Source organism: Apium graveolens, chromosome 2 (assembly GCF_009905375.1).
Source record: "Apium graveolens cultivar Ventura chromosome 2, ASM990537v1, whole genome shotgun sequence".
NCBI classification, from domain to species: domain Eukaryota; kingdom Viridiplantae; phylum Streptophyta; class Magnoliopsida; order Apiales; family Apiaceae; genus Apium; species Apium graveolens.
Window position 1 is genome coordinate 146,663,180 of NC_133648.1, and position 23,151 is coordinate 146,686,330.

A 23,151-nucleotide genomic window follows, 5' to 3' on the forward strand; every position below is an offset into this window, starting at 1 on the left:
CCCCTCTCTACAGTATATTTAAAGGCCTCACAATTGGTATCAGAGTAAGTTGTTGATAGAAAAACAGTTTTAAGATCCAGAAAACAATCAGTCATGACTGATAAAGAAACTCAAACTAGACAACCACCACTAGTCACAAATAACAATATAAGCAAATATGAAACCATTAGAGTTCCAATTCTGAAAGTGAATGAATATCCTATATGGAAAGTAAAGATGGCTATGTTCTTGGAGGCTACAGATCATGAATATCTTGACATGATTTATGAAGATCCTCACATGATCAAAATATTGGTTGTTGTTGTTGCTGGTGAACCTGAGAAGATGGTGTTAGGTCACACACACACTATAGAGGGGGTGAATACAGTATATAGTACAATCAAATCAAACTTTAATAACTCAAGTAACAGAAAACAAACTTTATTGAAATAATAAACTCTGTTACAGTATGGAACTGTTCTCTCTCAGTGATGAACAAAATATCACGAGAGCTGCTAGGGTTACAATAAATAATCTTCTCGATTGTGATAACACTTATAGTGTAAACCCTATGTATGTGTTTATATACTACACAATTACAAGATAATCGCTAATTGATATGGAATATAATTCTGTTTCCTAAAATATATCAATCAGATATCTTTTCTTCCAAGTATTATATTCTTCATAGAATTCCATCTTCATGCATATCTCTTCTTCCCTTTAACCAGCTGCCTTCCTTATCTGAACGTCCTTCAGTACTTAAGTTCTGATATCCATCTTCTGATAATTATCTCCTGATAATATAAGTACTGATATCCTTAAGTCCTGACTTCCAGTAAGTACTGATTTATCCTGTTTAAGTAAGATCTGAAAACTAAACATAAATCACATTAGCCATGACATTATCAAATATATCTAACAGATGGTCCCTAAAGAAAAGAATGACTATACTGCTGAAGATCTAGCTTCTATTAGAAGAATGCAAAAGTGAGACATCTATTACATATCAGTTTGGATAGTATTATCTCCAATAGAATTATTGGATGCAAAACTGCTAAGAAAATATGAGATACCTTGGAAGTTAAGTGTCAAGGTACAATTGCCATCAATAAGAATAGAACAATACTCAAACAAGAGTATGAGCACTTTGATTCAAGAGCTGATGAGTCATTGACAAATATCTATGACGGATTTCAGAAACTACTAAATGATCTGTCACTAGTGGACAGGAATATGATCCAGAAGATTCAAACTTGAAATTTCTTGTTGCTCTACATGAAAAGTGGGATTTAAAGGTCACATCCATAAGGGACAATTATGACCTTAATGAAACATCTCATGATGATATTTATGAAATGATCAAGACCTTTGAACTTGAGATGGATCAAAGGAGTATGAGAAATGGTCAAAGTCGAGACCAGTTGCACTCAAGGATGAAGTGAAGCCTAGGGAGAGATCTGTGTGAAAGGATCTTTCAAGAGTAAATGCCATGGTTACAAATTCTCATACCGAGTCATCAAATATCGATGATGACTCAAATACTGATATCTCCATAGACTCTGAAAAGCATTAAGAAGATGATTTACGGGGACTTGAAGAAAGGGAAAAGATTCCATCATAGATCATTTCTATGATGGAATCTTTTCCTTTCTTGAAGTCCTTGTAGGCCATCTTCTTCTCCTGACCAGGAATTACAACAGCCAGTTTCATGGGTCTGTGAGGACCATCATAGATCCTGTTTAGATATTCAGATTATGTTGCTTCCAGACACATAGTCATCTTAACGTTCCAGATAAGATATTCATTTATTTTTAAGATTAAAACTTTGATAGTTTCATATCTGCTCATATTGTGGTTGATTTGGTTTGTGGTTGGTGGTGGTGGGGGATTCCGTTAAGTTTCTTTATCTATCATTATTGATTATTTTCTGGATCTTAAACTGTTTGTGTATCAACAGCAAGCTCTGATACTAATTGTTAGGCCTTTAATTATGCTGTAGAGGGGGGATACATTATTAATAATCAATTTGAAATAAGTACTCAATAATGAAGAACATTTTTTATATTGATGAATAAAAACTTATTACAATACTCTCTCAAATGATGAATGAATATCCTTGAGAGCTTATAGGTTATGTGTATGATAAAATAATGCTCGACACATATAGTGTTAACTTAATTTGTGCTTATATACTGCACAGTTACACAATCAAACAGTTGATATGATTTACATAAATAAGGAATCCTAATACATATCCAACTATTGATTGCTACAAATAAGTAAAGTCCTACACCGACATATCTTCTGCTAATCATAGTCTTCTAGATAAAATCAATTACTTCTTGGGAATCAGTCTTGACGGATGCTAATGGATAAATTATGATATTAAACTTTGATTTGTCAAATACTGATAAACTTGATAAACTCTGATATCTTCCAGTAGTGAATTCAGATGGCAAACTCTGATGGTAAATGCTGATATTATCAAATCATATCTAACATATATTGATATACTTGTAAATGTTATAGCTCAAAAGTAGCTTAAAGTGAAATATAAGATCATACATCGGCTTGCAAGCAAAACACATACATTAGTAAATTCCTAACTGTAATCACAACATACAATAAAAAATAATAATGAAATCGAGATTTAAATATATAAACAAAACTTACACATATATACTTATACATACAAATATATATAATTTATATGAAAAGATGGAAGGAGGGAGTTCACCATTGTTGCATCTGCTGTTGATATGTATTAACTCTTCTTTAATAATAAATAAGGATATAAAGCCGCGCTACGCGGGGCACGAAAATTATTTAGTAATTATGTATTTAATTATGTTGTCGAGCGAGATCAATTATTTGAAGGTTGATACTATAAACTAAAATTTATCAGTCATATATTACATTCTCATTAACATAATCATGTTTAACGTGACAATATAAAAAATTTGTTATATATTTTTTTACGTAATAGTATACAAAAGAGATTATTGTAATACGTAAAAATGGTCCAAAGATAATTGGTTTAAAATATTGATGTCATGTTTTATTTTATATTAATAATTATAATAATTTATATAAAATAAAATTTTAATTAAGTAATATTTATAAAAATCAAATAAAATAGTTGAGTTCAAATAACGTTTTTTGCCCAGGTCTATTGTAAAAGTGTTTAAGAACCGTATGTATCACAAATTTTAACCAATGAATAAAAATGATATTTCAATAAATATGTATCATATGTATCTCCCATTTGCCGTCAACGGGGATGAAATCTCACGATACAAACGATCCTTTAAATTAAATATGAATTATATTTATGTGATTATAGTTTAAATTCAAGTACGGGCCAAGAGTTAGTAGTTCATTTTATATTTTAGTTTGCTAAAATAAAAAAAATAGTTGTAACTAACAAAATCGACATTGGATCGAAAAAAGGCGAGTTTAGAGTCGTCAATGTAGCGCTTAACTATATTGAAGACAAAGAATATAATATGTTAAATCGTTCATTTTTTATCAAAATTAATAAAATATTATAAATTATTTTTATTAAAAAAAGAGATTACCAACTATATATAAAAATTAATATATTATTATTTATAATTCAAATTAACTTACCTGCGTGTTATACAAATTTTTACTTTGAAATTACTAAAAATATTAAAAATTAATTTTATTATTTTAAAATAATTTGATAACAATATTAATAGTTTTTAAAGAATTATGATAATTTACATGAGTAACTAGTTAGAATAATGCTCTTATTATATATTTAATATTTTAATAATCATAAAATATAGTAATTAACAAATGATTGTGATCCTTTCAATCAAAAATTACAAATTTTAAATATAACTAAGAAAATTTTAAAAGTCGATAGTCATCTCGTAATTTACATGTTTAGTATTAGTTTAAGAATTTATTTAATTAAAATACAAATTTATTTAGGTATAATATAATGAAATAAAAATTATATAATTTCTCGATTGATTTAATCGATCAAGGTCATTTTAGTTAAATTTAGTAGGAGAAAAGGATCTTGTTGATTAAATTTGATAGAATTTATCAGATATCATTTCTTCTTATATAAAACTAAAAACATGTCTATTTTAATTGTATGAAGATTTTACATGTAAGCCGAAAAATCTAGTAGGTGCGCACCCGAAGTTTAGCGGCTGTGGGCTACCTACGATAAAAAAATATATATATTAATCATCCAAAAATAATTAAAATATAATTCAACCAACTAAAATAAAATCACATATATTAATTATCCGTGCTAAAACAAAACTATTTTATTGATCCGGACATAAAAAATTAAAATTAAACTAAATTTAATTAGTTGAATTTGGTTATTGTAATGAATCTCGGGCTAAAATAAAATTAAAGTAAACCACTAATAATGGATAAATCAAATTAATATCAGATTAAACATTATTCTTATCCTATTGATATTAACCAAAAATTAACTTTTAACTAAACAGAATAATTATTTTTAAAACACACATAAAATGATAAATAAAACTATATCATTCAATAGTACTATTATCTTTTTCAGATAGCTATTATAATTTATCGATTAAGTAATAACCTATATAAAATTATATTTTTGTTAAAGTTGCAACATGATAGAAACATTATTGTTTATATTCTTAAAAACTATAAAATCGCTATAATAATAATTTTAAAAAATTATGAACATATACTTATATTAATATAATTATCATGAAGTTATATCATTGAAAAAAATAGAAATAAAAAAATTAATGAACAAATTTAAAAAATTCAATTCAAGATATTTTTGTTTAAAAAAAAAATATAATATTAAAAAAAAATTGTGCATCCGTGCATCACACTAGTTTTAACTTTTAAGCTAGTACTAGTGCGAAGCACGGTTCCCGTTAATATTTTTAATTTTTATTTACCCCGTCATATTATATTTTTAATATATATAAATATATAATGATTTTAAATTTATAATAAAAATAATAGAATAACCTGTAGAATAAATAGATTATTTTTAATAGTTTAACAATTTAGTAGTTTAGCTGATATATAACACTATTTATTTATTTTCTAATAATATGATAAGTTGTATTCATGGTAGGATAAATAGACTATATTTAGTAATTTAACTATGTAGTAATAATTTATTGGATATATAATATTATTTATTTATTTTTATTATAATTAAAATTAGATAATAATAACCAAATTATACCGGTTATTATAGTATAATATAGATGAATAAAGTTTAACGGGTAGTTTGTAAGTTTATAAGAGATATATTTGTCAAAGTGAGGTCGTCTAAGGAAAAGAGCTTTGTCTTAAAAAAATAAATGTAAAAATTGATGTAAGATAAAACAAATAACATCAACCCGCGCGTGTTGATTATTCAACTAAAAAACATCATCATCCCAGCACATATCTCTCTGCATATCTTGAAACACCGCTCGTTTATCTGTCTTTCTTACCGGTGAGTGAACATGATTTTAATTACACAGAGTTTTATATCTTATACTGTTTCTTGTATTTTAAGAATCTATTAGTATTATACTTTTAAACTTCACAAAAGGCTCAGATTTTCTTTACTTTTATGACATTGATTTGCTTTTTATGTTGTTTGGGCTGTGTTTGTGTATTCTTTTCTTATATATATGAGCGTGTACATATATTACACATATGGGTTAGCTTAGCTATCTGTAAGTGAACTTTTTTTAATTTCAAGATTTGGGGGTTTCTTGTTTAAATTTATGTACCCTTTAACCCCTTGTATGATTCTTGATCCTAGTTTTGTTTTTTCTTTTGACATAAGTGTGTGATTTGCCATTTATTTTACATTTGCTTCAGTTGACCTTTGATGTCATGATGGTACTCTACTATAAAATTTGATGTCATGAGTGTGTGATTTGCCATTCACTCTGGTTTGGATCCTTAGTTCCTTTTGATTGGCTTCCAAATCATACTTGTAGAGTTGTAGTTTAAACTGATAACCATTATGAGTGGAAGTAATCTTCCTACTACTTTTATTTTGGTCTTATAGTTTTATCTTTCAACAAATTGTATATGTTGGAGAATGAGAGACCTCTTTGCACTTACTTAAAAAGTTGGAAAAATATTAAAACGATTTTCTTTTTCCGGCTATTTATCATGTCACATCTATATTCTAATTGCACCTATATGTATGATTGATTTAGTAAATACTTTTGATTGTTTGTGCTTGTATATGGCAAAAAGTGGAACATTCTTTATTTCATGACCTTAGTTTTTCTTTTTATATCAGTTCCCTGATTTTTTGTGCAGTGGAAATAAACTGTTAATAGGTGAATAGGGTAGTATAAAATTGTACATTTTTACTCACTCTAATTGTTTGTGCTTGTTCTAATCAATTGAAATTGTTGTTGTTTTTCTCACCCTGATGTTTCTTTGTACTTTTTCTGATGTATAATCATTACAAGATTGGAAACTTATATAAACCTAATTGAACTAGCCGCTTAGTCTATGATTTGCAAGGCTCGTATATCAAGACTTGCACCTTCCATGACAGCCACCTGCTTCTTGGCGTGCAGGAGATGAATTTGGTCCAAATAGAACTACTAAATATATATATTCTTGCTGCTTCTCACTGCTGCTGTTATAAGACAAACTTGATCATAATATAATTTTGCTTCTGTTTAGAGTTTGCCTCTTTTTATCTATCCCGAGCCTCATATGCTACTGGTATTGTCTGTCGTGCTTTGAGAAATTGCCATCATTATAACATATCTATGAATCCTGCATAATTCGTGGAATGTGCTTTGCTATTTTTACTTTATGGTATTTGTATTATAAGAATAAAGCTGCGGGAACTACGAAAGTAACTTCTAACAGTGTTTCACTACCTTTCTACAGTGAAGTATTGGAGCCATGCCTGAGGAGATAACATCTGAGAGACTTTTGCATAATGTCATGGAAACACTTTCTGATGGTCTTTCAAGACAGAGATCTGGGTCTTTTTTTGAGGAGGAGGTTTCAAAGTCAGTCAATTCTCAATTCAATAAACTCTTTGGGCGCCAGAAACCTGTTCACCATGTTTTGGGGGGTGGAAAATGTAGGGTAACTATACTCTGTTCTTGGCGAAATTATCTTATCTACAGTGCCAAGGATCTATTCATCTATACATGCATACTAATTATCTTGCTAAATCCTAAAGATATAATTGAATCCGAGACAACAATCAAGATCCTTAAAGTTTTTGTCTCTTTTATCCTTTGTTAGATATTTTAGCCCTTTTTTTACTTTTAATATTCATAATAATGTGTAGCTGCTGATTGTATGTTGTGGAGGAACAAGAAGATATCGGCAAGTGTTTTAAGCAGTGCTACTGTAATCTGGGTGCTCTTTGAATGGCTCAATTACAATTTTCTATCTCTGTTATGTTTTGCTCTGGTTATTGGGATGGTTGGTCAGTTTCTTCTGTCAAATGCATCAGGCCTTATGAACAGGTACACAATTGTTTTCTAGTAATTTCTTTATAGTATTATCATTTGCTAGTTGCTGCCACATTTTCTTTTCTGTTTTGACTTTATTATTGTTGACAGATCTCGGTCCGAAGTTCCTCGTTTTGTTCTGCCTGAAGATTTATTTGTCAACCTCGGCTCCTTTGTAGGCTCTGAGGTCAACCGTGGATTGGGATTTCTTCAAGATGTTGCTTGCGGAGGAAATATTAGGCAATTTCTTGGGGTATGCTTGTCAGTTCGCTCTTGTCTTTAAATTATAACTTGATGCAATATTCTCAAAATGTATCATCAGGTCCTCTAAATGTCTTGATCAATGGAAGAGGATATATCTATAATTTTTTTTGTTTGTTTTAGTAAATCCCCTCTACTTAGTTAATCCGAGTTCTACTGACTGATGTTATACTCCTTTACCTGCTTTTTTCAGTTCTAGTTCCATATATACTCTGCATACTAAAAATTCTGCCAATTCAAATATATTTCCTTTAAATAAATGAGACTTTTAACATAAATACTCTCTGTAGGTTGCAGGAAGCCTGTTTGTTGCTGCCATTATCGGAAGCTGGTGCAATTTTCTCACTGTTCTGTATATTGGTAAGAAATACTGTCATATCATAATATAGACTTCAACAACTACACCAATTAAAGTTGGTGGTTGAATAGCTATGTAGATGCTGGTAGTATGGTACTTGTTATGCCCGCTTTCGGCCATGGGCCCTAAACAGGTCCCTGTGGGTGCATTAAATAGCTGCATTAAATAGCTGGACTCTTGTGTGTGGGCTAGAACCATGGATTTATATGACTTGGGCCAGCACATGCGGGCTGGGCTCGCAACATGCGAGCTGGGTTCACATGCGGGCTGGGCTCGTAACATGCGAGCTGAGTTTACATGCGAGCTGGGCTCATGACATGAGAGCTGGGCTCATGACATGAGAGCTGGGCTCAAACATGCGAGCTGGGCTCAAGTGAGGACATGCGAGCTGGGCTCACACATGTAAGGTGAGCTCATATTTGTCATTTGGGCTCTCATATGCGAGCCGAGCTCGGTTGTGCCCACGCGAGGTGGGCTCAGGTGCCTTCATGCGAGGTGGGCTTAGCTGCCCATACGCGGGCTGAGCTCATGATCCCACATCTTATAGAAACAGAGGTAACATTATATTTATTATTTGAAGGCGGTGCGGGCCGAGGTGACCAGGCCGGGTCGCATCGAAAGACTTTGTGTGCAACATGGAAAGTGACTCATAGATGACTGAGTTGCTCGTAGATTTCGGGGTCGACACGGGTTGTTCCTACGATCACGGGAAGGATTGCGGAGATGCCGCGAGATTGTAGGAAGCGTGTGGAGCCGATCGAGATTTACATGACTAATTGGCTGAAGGCCTGACTTTATCGTGGGCTTGGGCTGCACGGGCTGAAGAGTCCTAACCCTAGCCTACGTGACTTGTTCCCCAAGAACTACGTAAGGCTTGATCCCTATAAATAGGGTACGTAGGCACTTGTATGGGAAAGGAGTCGACACTTGATAGAGAATAACAAACCCTATTCTTTCTTAAGGAGTCCACATACAAGCTCAGCCACCACCAAACAACCTTCCTCCGCCCTCAAACACTGTCCTTGATCTTTGTTCCGCCCATTAACCTCCACAACATTGTTATACGAAATTCTCCCTATAACATTTGGCGCTAGAAGGAGGGGATCTCGTTCATCTTAGGGAGAAAGATGACCAAAGAAAGCAAGCAAGCGACGACACCAGGGAGCGGAGGCAAGGACCCTACTTTCGAACACACGCCCCCAGAGAATCAGGCGCCACCTCCACCAATTGCAACCGTGGACGGGCAGGCTGTGATGACGTATCTCGAAGGGCTGGCCGATCAGATGAATCAGATCAACGCCCGAATGTCAAAGGTAGAAAGAAGCTCGGTCCGGAACGCCAAGCGTAAGGCGCGCCGCCTCAAGGTCTCACAGCGTAGCTGGAAGGGCAAAGGCCCTCAGAAGAAGCTGATCCACGATTTTGATGACGTGGCAACCAAGACCAAACAGAAGAAAGAAACATCACGTGAAAAGGAAGATATACCCCGAGGCCATGATGAGCGGGGCAGCCAGATCTCTACGAGATCGGGGCCGAAGCCAGCTTCATCTGAGGCAAGGTCAACTAGCGTGCTAGACCGAGTGGGTAGAAAACTAAGCGAACATGACCTCAGGCTCAAATTGGAGAATTGTAAGAAGGAGAGAGAAGAGAAAGAGCCCGTGGATAAAAGAGGCTCGAAAAGGGAACGGGCAACGACCCCTCCGGAAAGACGTCAACACACCTCACCCAGGAGGGAGGAGCGACATAGACGCAGATACAATCGTGAAGAGGAGTCGCAGGACCGAGCTGGAGGAGGGGGACGCCGCGAACGACCTCAGGGCTCACATCATTCGAGTAATGCGGGAGGTGACAGAGAAGGAGAAGTTGTTAGAGTAAGGGACCTGAGAAGGATCTTAGATGAGATGGAGCAAGAGAAGAGAGGGCCCCCTGCTTCGGCTGCCCCCTCTCCGTTTACGGCTGCTATCCGATCATCCCCCCTACCTCGGGTGTTTAGGCACAACCCCGACCTTCTATTCAACGGCGAAGCCGACCCGGCGGAGTACCTTATTCAATTTAACACTGAGATGGAAGTCTATCAGGTGCCGGAGATGACCCGTTGCAGACTCTTCGCGGCATCACTCAGAGGTAGTGCCCAACAATGGTTCTCCAAGTTGGGACCGGCTAGCATAAGAACGTGGAGGCAATTAGAGGACTTGTTCGTCAGACAATTTCAGTCGACCCTCCACTATTCGCCTCCTGTGGCCACGTTAGCCAACATCAAGCAAAGGGAGGGGGAGCCCTTGGCAGAATACTTTCGTCGGTTCAACGACGAGGTCCCCAAGGTGAGAGGAGCCAGTGAGGAGACCATCAAAAATTTCTTGATAGCAGGGCTGAAAGAAGGATCGAAATTTTGGAAGAGCCTCCAAGCGAGTGAGCCGAGGACCTTGGCCGAGTTCTATGAGCAAGCCGAACCCTTCAAGAGGGTAGAGAAATCGATGAGAGAGCTGAAAATCAGCGAAAGCTATCGAGACAAGAGGGACCGATCCTCAAGCCCTGACGAAAGGAGGAAGACATATCGGCGTAGTTCGAGCCCGAAAAAGTCTGCCCGTGGCAAAGAGACCACTAAAGATTCGGGAAGGCCTTATACAAGCAAATGACAGACACACACCCCTCTGGTAGCCTCTATCGACCACATATATGCTACATATGTGGGGAAGGGGGTATTCAGGAAGGCAACTCCTCTCACAGACTACAATAAAAGAGACACTTCGAAGTATTGTGCATACCATGAGGCCACCGGACACGATACAGCTGATTGTAGACAACTAAAGGATGAGATCGAGACTTTGATTAGACAAGGGAAGCTTACGGAGTGGGTTGTCAAGGAGGTTCGAAGACACAGGACGGATTATCATACCGTCCCTCCTCCACCCCCAGAAGACAAAGAAAGGGTCCCTCGGGCTGGTACTATTCATATTATTCTAGGCGGGTCTCACATTGGTGGAGACAGCCGGAAGGCGATGGACAGATATGCCCGGGAAGCAAAGGACAAGCCACTCACCAACGTCAATCATCTAAGCCAAAGGCCCCCGGAGCTCTTTGAAAGGGAGGTCGATGATATCGTGTTTAAAGAGAATGATGCAAAATGGGTGCATTACCCTCATACCGATGCCCTAGTCATAAAAATGAAGATTGGGACGGTGAATGTTCACCGAGCAATGGTGGACACCGGGAGCTCGGCTGATGTTTTGACTTATGATGCCTACAAAAAACTGGGATTATTGGATAGAGAATTAACCTCAACAGGTGGGCACCTGTACGGGTTCACGGGAGACTCGATCGGAGTGAAAGGGACAATTCGGCTCCCGGTGACCATAGGAGAGGAGCCTCATGTGGCCACCCAGATCGCTATGTTTACAGTCGTAGACCAGCCTTGTGCCTACAATGTTATAGTGGGCAGACCCCTTATGAGGGCAATGAGGATGGTGACCTCGATCCATCATATGACGATAAAATTCCCAACCCCCACGGGGGTAGGCATCTTGAAGAGCTGTCAATACGAATCCAGGGTCTGCTACAACCAGACACTCAAAGCGGCCGAGTCAAGAAATGCCTCAAGGGAGATAGCTGAAGCAGGTGAGTGCGACATCCCCATGGAAGAGGCAGAGGGCAGGAAAAGAATACGTTCTGAGGGCCACGAGACTTGTAATTTGATTTCAATTGAGGAGTTGCCCGAGAACTACTTCGAGCACATGGGAATTCATGTGGAACCACGCCCAGGGGCCTTACTAATGGAAGCATCTCAGCCCATCATGTTGATACAAGAGGGGATTGTAGAGGAAGCAAGTGATGAAGAAGAGAGCCCAGAACAAATCACTGCAACACTTAGGAGAGGGAAGTGGGCACACAAAGAAACAACCATCACTATGGACCCAATCACTCGAATTGTAACTGCGACCTCTGAACGCTTGATAAACCCGACCCAAGCTCACCAAACCGAGCTCAAGGATGCGGAAGGTTTGGCAATCACGGAAATGGAAAAAACTAGCGAGGCTCGAGCAGATCTAGACCCGAGAATGCCCTCAATGGTCGAGAGGGCCGGGGCCGCAGAGGACACAATCCCGATCTTGGTAGACTCAAATGATCCCTCCAAGGTACTCAGAATAGGCTCTAACCTAAGTCCTGACTTGAGAGTGGATCTAGCCCGCTTCCTAAGGGAGAATTTGGATGTCTTTGCATGGTCACACTCCGATATGATAGGGATTGACCCAAATGTCATGTGCCACCGACTCAACTTGGACCCGAAAAAGAAGGGGGTTAGGCAAAAGAGACGGCCGATTAGTGGAGAGAGGGCAGAGGCCCTCAGAGAAGAAGTGGATAGATTAATGGAGGCAGGACTTGTGAGAGAAGCCTTCTACCCCGTGTGGCTGGCCAACCCTGTGCTTGTCAAGAAGCCCAATGGCAAGTGGAGGACATGTGTAGACTTCACCGACCTGAACAAAGCTTGCCCGAAGGACAGCTTTCCTCTACCCCGAATCGACCAGCTGGTTGATTCCACGGCTGGGCACGCGCTGCTTAGTTTTATGGATGCTTATTCGGGATATAACCAAATCCCCATGTATGGGCTAGATCAGGAGCACACCTCCTTTATTACTGATCGGGGCCTTTACTGTTACATCGGGATGCCCTTCGGGCTCCTTAATGCGGGGGCAACCTATCAGAGGCTGGTGAATAAGATGTTCAAACATCAATTGGGGAAGACTATGGAGGCCTATGTAGACGACATGCTGGTAAAATCGAAAGAAGCGAGGGATCATGTCCGCCACTTGGCAGAAATGTTCCAGATCCTAAGGGAGTACAGAATGAAACTCAACCCCCAGAAATGCGTGTTTGGGGTTGAATCGGGGAAGTTTTTGGGATTTATTGTCAACCATAGAGGCATTGAGGCCAACCCAGCCAAGATACAAGCCCTACTCGAGATGAGATCCCCTCGACGGGTGAAGGATGTTCAAAGCTTAACGGGACGAGTGGCTGCCTTAAACCGCTTCGTCTCAAAATCCTCCGATAAATGCCAAGAGTTCTTCAAAGCAATCAAAGGAGTGGGGAGGAACTTTAAGTGGACCGAAGAATGTGAGGAAGCCTTTCAGAACATAAAGAAGCATCTCAGTAGCCCTCCCATGTTGTCCAACCCAAAAGCAGGAGAAACTTTGATTCTATACTTGGCCGTCTCCGACTTTGCAATAAGTGCAGTATTAGTCCGAGAGGAGGATGGTGTCCAGCTCCCGGTATATTATGTGAGTAAAAGGCTAGCCGATGCCGAGACTCGATACACAAGCCTCGAAAAGCTAGCGTATGCTCTGACTCTGGCCTCCCGAAAACTCAGACCCTATTTTCAGGCACATAAGATAGAAGTGCGAACCTCCTACCCCCTCAGACAAGTGATGCATAGACCAGAATCTTCTGGTCGAATGTTGAAGTGGACGGTTGAGCTCGGCCAATTTGAGGTGGATTATAAGCCAAGGACTGCGATCAAAGGCCAAGCCCTGGCCGATTTTGTGCTAGAATTTCCCCCATATCAAGAAGTGGAGCCGGGAGCCCTTATTGTTATACCTAGCACAGAAGAAGTTGGACTGGAAAGACAGAATAGTGCCCCATGGTGGAGCCTATATGTGGATGGTGCCTCTAACGGTGATGGAGCAGGAGCTGGAATCGAGCTAATCAGCCCAGAGGCTCACAAAATCAGACATGCGACCCATCTGGCCTTTCATGCAACCAACAATGATGCTGAGTATGAGGCCCTGATCAACGGTCTCAAGCTAGCTTTGGAAATGAAGGTCGAGAATTTGAATGTGTTTAGTGACTCCATGATTGTGGTCTATCAGATAAATGGGGGGTATCAAGCTAAGGGGCCGAGAATAGAGCTTTACCTGAAGTGCGCACAGAGGATAATCGCAAGATTCAACGAGGTGAGGCTGGAACTAATCCCGCGTGGACAGAATGAAGGCGCGGACGAGCTAGCTAAGCTCGGCTCACGCCGCGAGAGCACTTTGCTAGGGACCGTGCCACTTGATATACAGAGGCAACTTAGTGTGCCTGAGCACGAGGTGGGCAGCCTCAATAATGAGCTCGGCCCCACGTGGATGACACCTATTCTAGCATACATAAGAGAAGGCTCACTTCCGGACGAAAAGAACGAGGCAAGGAGAATAAAATACAAAGCAGCCCGCTATGTGATATACGACGAGATTCTATACAGAAGAGGGTTCAGTGTTCCTCTTCTCAAATGCATACATGGGGAGGAATGCAACTACATCCTAAGGGAAGTACACGAGGGTATTTGTGGCAATCACTCGGGGGGTAGCTCTCTAGCTCAGAAAATCCTCCGTCAAGGCTACTACTGGCCAACGCTGCAAAAAGACGCCTTTGAATTCTCCCGAGCTTGTGATAAGTGTCAGCGATATGCCAATTATTACAGCAACCCCGTGGCCTCTCTCACATCCCTCATGAGCCCCTGGCCCTTCTCCATGTGGGGAATTGATCTGATTGGGGAACTCCCGAAGGCCAGGGGAGGCGTCAAGTATGCGGTAGTTGCGGTAGACTATTTCACTAAGTGGGCAGAGGCCGAGCCCCTAGCCACTATCACAGCGAGAAAGCTCAGGGAGTTTGTATACAGGGCTATTGTATGTCGCTATGGCATCCCTTACAAGCTGATATCTGACAATGGGAAACAATTTGATAGCAAGGAGATGCGAGAGTTTTGTGAGCAGCTGGGGATTCAGAAGAGCTTTAGCGCAGTCTGCCACCCCCAGAGTAACGGGCAGACAGAGGCTGTTAATAAAATCATTAAGCATACCTTAAAAGCAAAGCTTGAAGAGAAGAAAGGAGCATGGCCAGAAGAACTCGCCCAGGTCCTATGGTCTTACAACACTACACCCCGAACCACAACTGGAGAGACCCCTTTCTCTCTGGTGTATGGGTGTGAAGCTATGGTGCCCGTTGAAGTGGGAGCAGGATCTTTTCGAAGGGACAACTATGACTCAGAGGAAAACGAGGTCAATCATCGGCTCTATTTGGATATGATCGAAGAAACTCGAGAAGAGGCTCAGATCAGGATTGCGGCATATCAGCAGAGGACAGCTAGGCATTACAACAGTAAGGTTCGAGCCCGAACTTTCAAGGTGGGAGATTTAGTTCTGCGCCGGGTCATGCCAAATACCAAGGTGGTGAGTCACGGAGTCTTGGGAGCAAATTGGGAAGGCCCTTACAAGATAAAATCGGTGCTCTGGGAGGGAACCTACCACCTCAATGATATGCAAGACAAGTTGATCCCAAGAGCCTGGAACGCGGAACACCTTCGCAAGTATTATCAGTAATATTATTCTTTTCAGACTTAGTATTATCTTCAAATATTCCTAAGTCTCGGGGGGTAGTGCCATATAGGTGCCTCCCTGAGACCACAAACATGTATTCCTTTCACTTCCCATTATCTATGAATAAACGATTGATCTCTATTTGTGCACTTGATATTTTAACTTCTGTTAATAGATTAAATACCCAGCAGGGGACCCCATCCTTGGGAACCCATGCGAGGACAGAACAGTTGTTTTATTAACATGTTAAATCAAGCTGGGCCCCGACCCGCTTGATGCCAAGAACATGAAACGAGCCGGGCCACGGCCCGCTTAGGCAAATACGAACACATAGTAGATAAAAGATGTGGATAGAGATATAGGCCCGCGATGCGAGCTCATACCCTGGCCCTCAAAACCATAAATGCGACCCAGGGGGCCCAGCCCTCCATCAAACATACTCAAAGTTGCATGATGCGAGGAGAAGACACATGCGAGCTCCTAGTGCGAGCACACCTACAACACCTGCGAGTCGATGTGGGCTTGTTCCACTTGGCATTCTCTTTCAATGGTTGTTTGATTGAACAAATGACACGAGCTGAATAAATTGGGCTCGCAGTGAAGGGGTAACGCTCGCCATAAGCGGCCAGAGTTATGATTACTTTTTGGTCAGTAGAAGCATGGTAAAAAAAAAAAAAAAAAAAACAGCTAGCACCGTAAAGACATACGCGGGCACAAAAAACTTAGACATTTTATACAAACAAAAGTTAAATAAGTTATGCCCCGAGGCAGAATATTTCAAATACAAGCGCGAGGCGAGAGGGGTGCCCGCTTACCCAGTCAAAAGTCTAGTTCTAATCAAAATTACATTAAGGGTTATCAGCCTCTGCTCCCTCACGATTTTCACCAGCGACCTGGGCCTTCTCGGCCGCGAGCCGAGCCTCCTCAGCAATTTGGGCATCCCTCTCCATCTCCAGCTTCAACTTGTCAGCATGCCTCGCTGTGCTCGCACCCAGAGCCGCCCAATCGAAGTCAGGAACCTTCTTCATAAAGACTTTCATGAAATTCCTGGCCCCCAGGTTCCTAGCATCAGCGAGGGCGGCCTCATGGCCCTCGGTCAGGGCAGAAACTGATCCCTCCAGCTCAAGCACCCTCTCCTCGAGGGCATCCTTCTCCTTCTTACATGCCTCAGCAGCCAGGTCATGAGCCTCCTTCTGCTCCCTTAGGGCCTTGTCGTGAGCAACATTCAGGTTAACTATCTTCTGATTATAGTTGTTCACCAGCGTAACTTTCTCTTGCCCGTGCTCAGCGACCTTACTCTGAAGGGACTTGACTTTAGCCTCGAGCTTTGTGTTGGTCTGGCTGAGGGCTCGCATCTCTCGAGCCTTAGATAACTGACGATAGTATACTTCGGCCGCGGCTCGGGAGAGTGCATCCTGGTTAACCTCGAGAGCAGAGGAAGACCAATCCTTTAAATCCTGCTCGCTGATGTGCCTTGGGCGAGCCGGCCGAATGTGGTCGCAATCGCATTGGCAGAAGAAGAAGAGGGAAGAGGAGCATCAGAGGGAGCAGCTTTCTTTGGCTCAGGCTCGCCAGTTTTTCCTTCTTTACCTCTATGCCTCTTTAGTCGAGGAGAGGACCCTGAATCCTTGAGATGCTCGGAGAGAGTAGTCATGCGGGCCGGAGGATTGGCCTGAGATCGAGCCCTTGTGCTCGCAGCTGCGGGCTGAACTGGGCCCGAGGCCGCAGCCTGCTCAGCTTCTTCCATGAAGGGGATAGGGGAGATGGCCATTTCTGAAAAAGAAAACAACAAAGCAATAGATTAGTCACAGCATGATGCAAAGGAAAGAAGTAATGCGAGCAGGTGAAAAATATGGAGAATTAAAGTGCGATGTGAAACAAGATGCATGCAGGAAAAAGTGAGCACACGAGCTCGCGCATGCGAGCAGCCAGGCCCGGACGTGCGAGCCCGATATTCTTACCCTTTCTGGATCTCTTCCTAGATTTCTTCTGAGGAGTCAGACTCACTCCTTCCTTCAAAAACCCACATGCGACCAGATTGGAGGTCGTTATGAGTTTTCGGATGTCCCGGTCCGCCTTAGGAAGGTTTAGAAGACTGTCCGCGTTTATCTTTTCCTGTCCCACAAGAACAGTGCGAGGCGGGGTGGCTGGAGATGAAAGAAATTCTTGTTAAAAGGAAAGAGCTATGGTAGAGGAGACGAGAGCGGGCAGGAGAAAACTTACATGGATTATAATCAAAATGAGTCTGGACTCGAGGCACCTCGTGGATATAGAAGTAAGGGCTTTTCCACTTCCCTGAGTTGCTCGGCCCGTTGTGGATGAGGTTCTTCTTGTTGAAGCACGGCCAGACAGAGAAGTAGAAATATCCAAAGTCGTTAGGAGAATGCTTCAAATGGAGGAAGTAACCCAGCTGCCTCGCGGTTAGAGAAGGGTACCCGCATTTGTGGTACATGATGTACAATGCGAGGGCGGCCCGGTATCCGTTTGGATTGATCTGAAGGGGTGCGAGCTGGAAGTACTCGCAAACATCTTTAATGAAGGGATGGAGAGGAGAGGAGATTCCCAGCCTTAATAGGAAGGTGGACAAGACCATGCGAGGCACCCTACCTCCATTCTCCGAGTGATTGAATCTATAGCATCTCATATGAGGTAGGGGCAAGACAATATGGCCCTCGAGCTGAAACTGCTCAATGTGCTCGGCCAGATGTTTCTGAGTCAACGAGGTAGGCAGGTCGCGACAAGCGAGCACCTTAACCTCCTCGTTTGCAGTTGAGCTCTCCTCCCCATCAGGAATGATCTGCCTTTTGAAAACAATCTCACCCTCGAGCTCGGGCTGGGCAGGAGGCACATAAGGCTCAGGAGAGGCCGCGGGGACATAATTATAGTTACAAATCTTGTACTGACTTGTAACATCTGCCACCTCCTCGCTCTGAGGAGAGTCATAGGACCAATGCGAGCCGTCCTCTTCACCCTCGAGTCCCAGGATGGGATATTCAGCAGCTACAGGCTCTTTTCCTTTCTTCCTGGTGTCATATTATGCACTCCCCAGGTCGCTGTCAGTTGATTCTGAGTCAAGGTGAATGGGGTCGAGGTGGTTAGCTGCTGCTTGCCTCAGACGGGCTGCCCTCTCTTCAGCCATTTCTCTTAAAATCTCCTCGGCTCGGTCTTTATCCAAGGGAGCAGGCTCGCGGTTTAGCAGCTCTTCTACCCCAAGGGAGGCTGGAATATGAGAGAGGTCCACGGGCCTATTTCTCCAATTATATATATTCTTCTCCCTGGTAAAATCCTCAGGGTTCGGGTCGAGGTGAATATCAAGCGAGCCGGATCCAGCTGCTCGCATCGAGTTCTCAACTCTGGCAATGTTCAAAGCCCCTTGAGGGGTGATAGCTGAGCCGGGAGAGATAGGTTGGCTAAGACGACCAGAAAGAGAGGTCAGCTCGCGTTGGAAGTCCTTGGAGCCTCGCTGCTCAGGAGGGTATTGGTTTAATGGAGATGGAGTAGCTGAAGAGCAAGCCGGGCTAGCAGAGGTGCGAGCCGGGCTCGAGGAAGAGCGAGATGATCCATAGGAGCGGGCTGAAGACGCACTCGACATCTGTAAAAGATGGTGAAAATTAGTGTGTGGCCCTAAAAAAGAAAAAAAAAAAAACAAGTATGGGATCGCACCTAAGTGTCCTCACATCTCACACGGGATCGCACCTAAGTATCTAAACGAGCAAAAGGACTCGCATCGCGCGTTGTGGTTGTGTGTGAACTCGCATCGAACAGGTGGTGTGTGCTCGCATGGTGTGCGTGAATAAAGCATGAATAAAAAACGGGCTCGAATCGAAGAGTACCTGTGGGAGAGGTGTATGAAGATCCTGATGAATCTGGTCCCGGAGAATATCGCCGCCGGTAGACGGTTCTTGTTGAAATGATAATCTTCGCCGTGGTAGATCCTTGAGCAAATTGAGCAGCAATTCAGGAAGTGTTCTTGGAAATGTGAGAAATGAATTGAAATCTCACATATTTATAGGGGATAGGAGAGAGAAAGGAGGAGGCGACACGTGTCGTCATCTCATAAGATGACACGAATCCCCACGCCAGCTGTCCAACGGCTGTCAAAATGAATGCAAAGATGAAAGGCATACGAGGCGAGACACGCGAGGCGGCTTGGTGCGGCCTGGTGGGCTCACACTTGCGAGGCCATAAAAAGATTAGAAAATACCTAGCCTCAAGATGCGACCAGGAATTTTGGGGGTAGTTGTTATGCCCGCTTTCGGCCATGGGCCCTAAACAGGTCCCTGTGGGTGCATTAAATAGCTGGACTCTTGTGTGTGGGCTAGAACCATGGATTTATATGACTTGGGCCAGCACATGCGGGCTGGGCTCGCAACATGCGAGCTGGGTTCACATGCGGGCTGGGCTCGTAACATGCGAGCTGAGTTTACATGCGAGCTGGGCTCATGACATGAGAGCTGGGCTCATGACATGAGAGCTGGGCTCAAACATGCGAGCTGGGCTCAAGTGAGGACATGCGAGCTGGGCTCACACATGTAAGGTGAGCTCATATTTGTCATTTGGGCTCTCATATGCGAGCCGAGCTCGGTTGTGCCCACGCGAGGTGGGCTCAGGTGCCTTCATGCGAGGTGGGCTTAGCTGCCCATACGCGGGCTGAGCTCATGAGCCCACATCTTATAGAAACAGAGGTAACATTATATTTATTATTTGAAGGCGGTGCGGGCCGAGGTGACCAGGCCGGGTCGCATCGAAAGACTTTGTGTGCAACATGGAAAGTGACTCATAGATGACTGAGTTGCTCGTAGATTTCGGGGTCGACACGGGTTGTTCCTACGATCACGGGAAGGATTGCGGAGATGCCGCGAGATTGTAGGAAGCGTGTGGAGCCGATCGAGATTTACATGACTAATTGGCTGAAGGCCTGACTTTATCGTGGGCTTGAGCTGCACCGGCTGAAGAGTCCTAACCCTAGCCTACGTGACTTGTTCCCCAAGAACTACGTAAGGCTTGATCCCTATAAATAGGGTACGTAGGCACTTGTATGGGAAAGGAGTCGACACTTGATAGAGAATAACAAACCCTATTCTTTCTTAAGGAGTCCACATACAAGCTCAGCCACCACCAAACAACCTTCCTCCGCCCTCAAACACTGTCCTTGATCTTTGTTCCGCCCATTAACCTCCACAACATTGTTATACGAAATTCTCCCTATAAATTCAACATTGTGTGTATAGAAAGTAGTATGGTGCGTGCTGATATTTGGGCAATATATCAGTTGAATATTCTCCTCTTATAACTTTTGTGTTGTGAATTCTACTATGTGATTTAATAGTTTTCAACATCTGAAATGATTGCTAGGTAGGTTCATTTTGATATTTAAAGTATACATGAAAATGATATATGTTATGCTGCATTAATACTTGATATTAGCTGAATTATCCCTTGTATTCTGAGTGCACAAATAGACTGGGACTGATCTCCTGACCCTGTGAACGGAGAAACTCGGATGATTCCTGCTGATATCTGTTTTATGTTGCATTTTCTACTGTGCTTTAACACTTCCCACTGATATCTGTTTTATGTTGCATCTTCAACTTTGGTTGAACACTTTCACATGTGGACCAATTACCCTGTACTTTTCCGAATACGTATGTGTATAGTAAAGAACTTCACGGTACTAGTTCTAGCATGTCATATTTGCATTTTATAGCATGCAGGTACCTGTTTATTGATTATGGAAAATTATCACTCTTTGATGGCAGGTTTTGTTGCTGCCCACACACTACCAGTTCTATATGAGAGATATGATGACCAAATTGATAACTTCATCTACAAGGTGCTGGGTCAGTTACAGCATAATTACAGTAAACTAGATGCTCGTGTGCTCAGCAAGGTGCCTACAAGGAGATTCACTAGAAAAAAGTCAATGTAGAATTCATCAGTGGCCATATTTGATGTGTCATTCCCCAAAAACTAGTATGTTCTACATATGCAGGTTGCCTGGCTGACAATTACAAATTTGTCAGGATCATCTTATATGACCCATATCCAAGTCTATGATTATTTTTGGGGAAATGCATCCAAGAAACAATTTATGTCTGTGACAATCATAACAGCACCAATGAGTTCTATGTATGTGACCATCATAATCGTTACAGTACTTGTGAGTTTTTACATCATATCTTAGTTTTGCCGGAGTTTAATTCTGATAAAGAGTCAACTTGTTTTTTTGGTAGAAGTTAAGTTAGTACCGGCTTTTGGAGCATCTCCAAACTATTATCTATATTCATTAGCTACAAAATAGATATTATCTAAAATTTATTGAATCTGTAAGTAATTGTACTTCAATGGTATTAGGTAAAATGATTAGTTATATTTGAAAAGATTTTTTTTTTGTTATTTTCAAATTTCACCAATTATATTACATGATTGTTTTTAACCTATATAATTATGAAAAAATTATTAATAACAAATTAAATATTTTTTTAGTGAATACAAGTGAAACTAAAATATTAAATTAATTAAAACATATTTAAGGATATTATTCTTATAATATAAACATCAGAACAATTAGTTAAAAATATTATGTATATATATATTATAAAATATTTAACTAATTTTATTATTATATTAGTTTATTAATAATTTTAAAAATATAAAATATATATTAAAATTTTCATACAAGTATTTAATAAATTTGGTTAACAATGAAAAAAAATATAGTTTTTCATAAAATAATTTCACACTTCACATTACATAAAATTAAAATAATATATATATGTGATAAAGAATTATATACACATGCCCTAGGTTAAAGCAAGAGAATTTTTTAGAGAGAAATAAATTGATGATAGAGTTTTTTGAGAGGGAAATGACGTGGACTGAATAAAGATGATGGTGGCTCTTCAATCAATGGCGTGTGCATCTAAAAATATGTTACCTATCATTTATATTTTTAAAATTATTGTTGTCACATAATTTTTATTGTTAACAGGTGCATCCTAGAGATGCTCTTACACAAGTAAGAAGTTTTTTTTTAACACAATCCAAGTTCAACTTAACAACCTTATTAAACTTTTATTAATAATATTGAATTGGTTGATTTGAACTCTTAATTTGCATATGTTTTACATTTTTAGACTTTACTTTACTTTAAGAATTTAATTTTTTAAGTTTACTCGTGTTCCCCCACTCTTATAAAATGTTGTCCTAATTTTTTTTCTTCTAAATAAAAATATAATATTCAAATTTTTATTTAAAAAAATTTAAACTAATTACGAAGCTCTTCTTAAAACACGTGTTAGGCATGCAAACAAACGGTAAAAAAAGGAGTAGGCGGAGGAAATGTGTATTATTGATTGAAAATATAAATTTAGTTTCTCAATATCATATATATTTTTCCTTTTCATCAAAATTTGATGAAATTAACTAAAAAAATCCAATTAAACTACTAAATACTCATACTTTATAACAATATATATTTTCAGGTGAGATGCGGTAAAACCCTACATATAATAAATTCAATTTTGTGTGCTAAATGATTTAATTTAAGTTATCCATCTATAAATTCTATGTAGTTAACAATACTTAAAAGTAAATTTATTAGATACTTTCACTAAAGGAAATAATTAAAAATATACAAGTCATTAGAATTTTATAATTATTAAATATTTTATGTAGTATTTCTAACTCTGCATTAATAAATTATGGGAAAAATTATATCAAT

The 23,151-nt window shown here is 40.4% G+C and overlaps 1 protein-coding gene across 1 annotated transcript; it reads left to right on the top strand.

The window, feature by feature from the left end:
* The first annotated feature begins 5,316 nt into the window (after positions 1-5,316).
* LOC141707910 (reticulon-like protein B8) lies at positions 5,317-21,604 on the top strand. Its single transcript, XM_074511354.1, has 6 exons — positions 5,317-5,470; positions 6,886-7,084; positions 7,298-7,478; positions 7,575-7,716; positions 8,015-8,084; positions 21,188-21,604. The coding sequence occupies exons 2-6, from the start codon at positions 6,901-6,903 to the stop codon at positions 21,355-21,357; spliced, it is 747 nt and encodes a 248-aa protein (XP_074367455.1). The 5' UTR covers positions 5,317-5,470; positions 6,886-6,900; the 3' UTR covers positions 21,358-21,604.
* Positions 21,605-23,151: the final 1,547 nt, after the last annotated feature.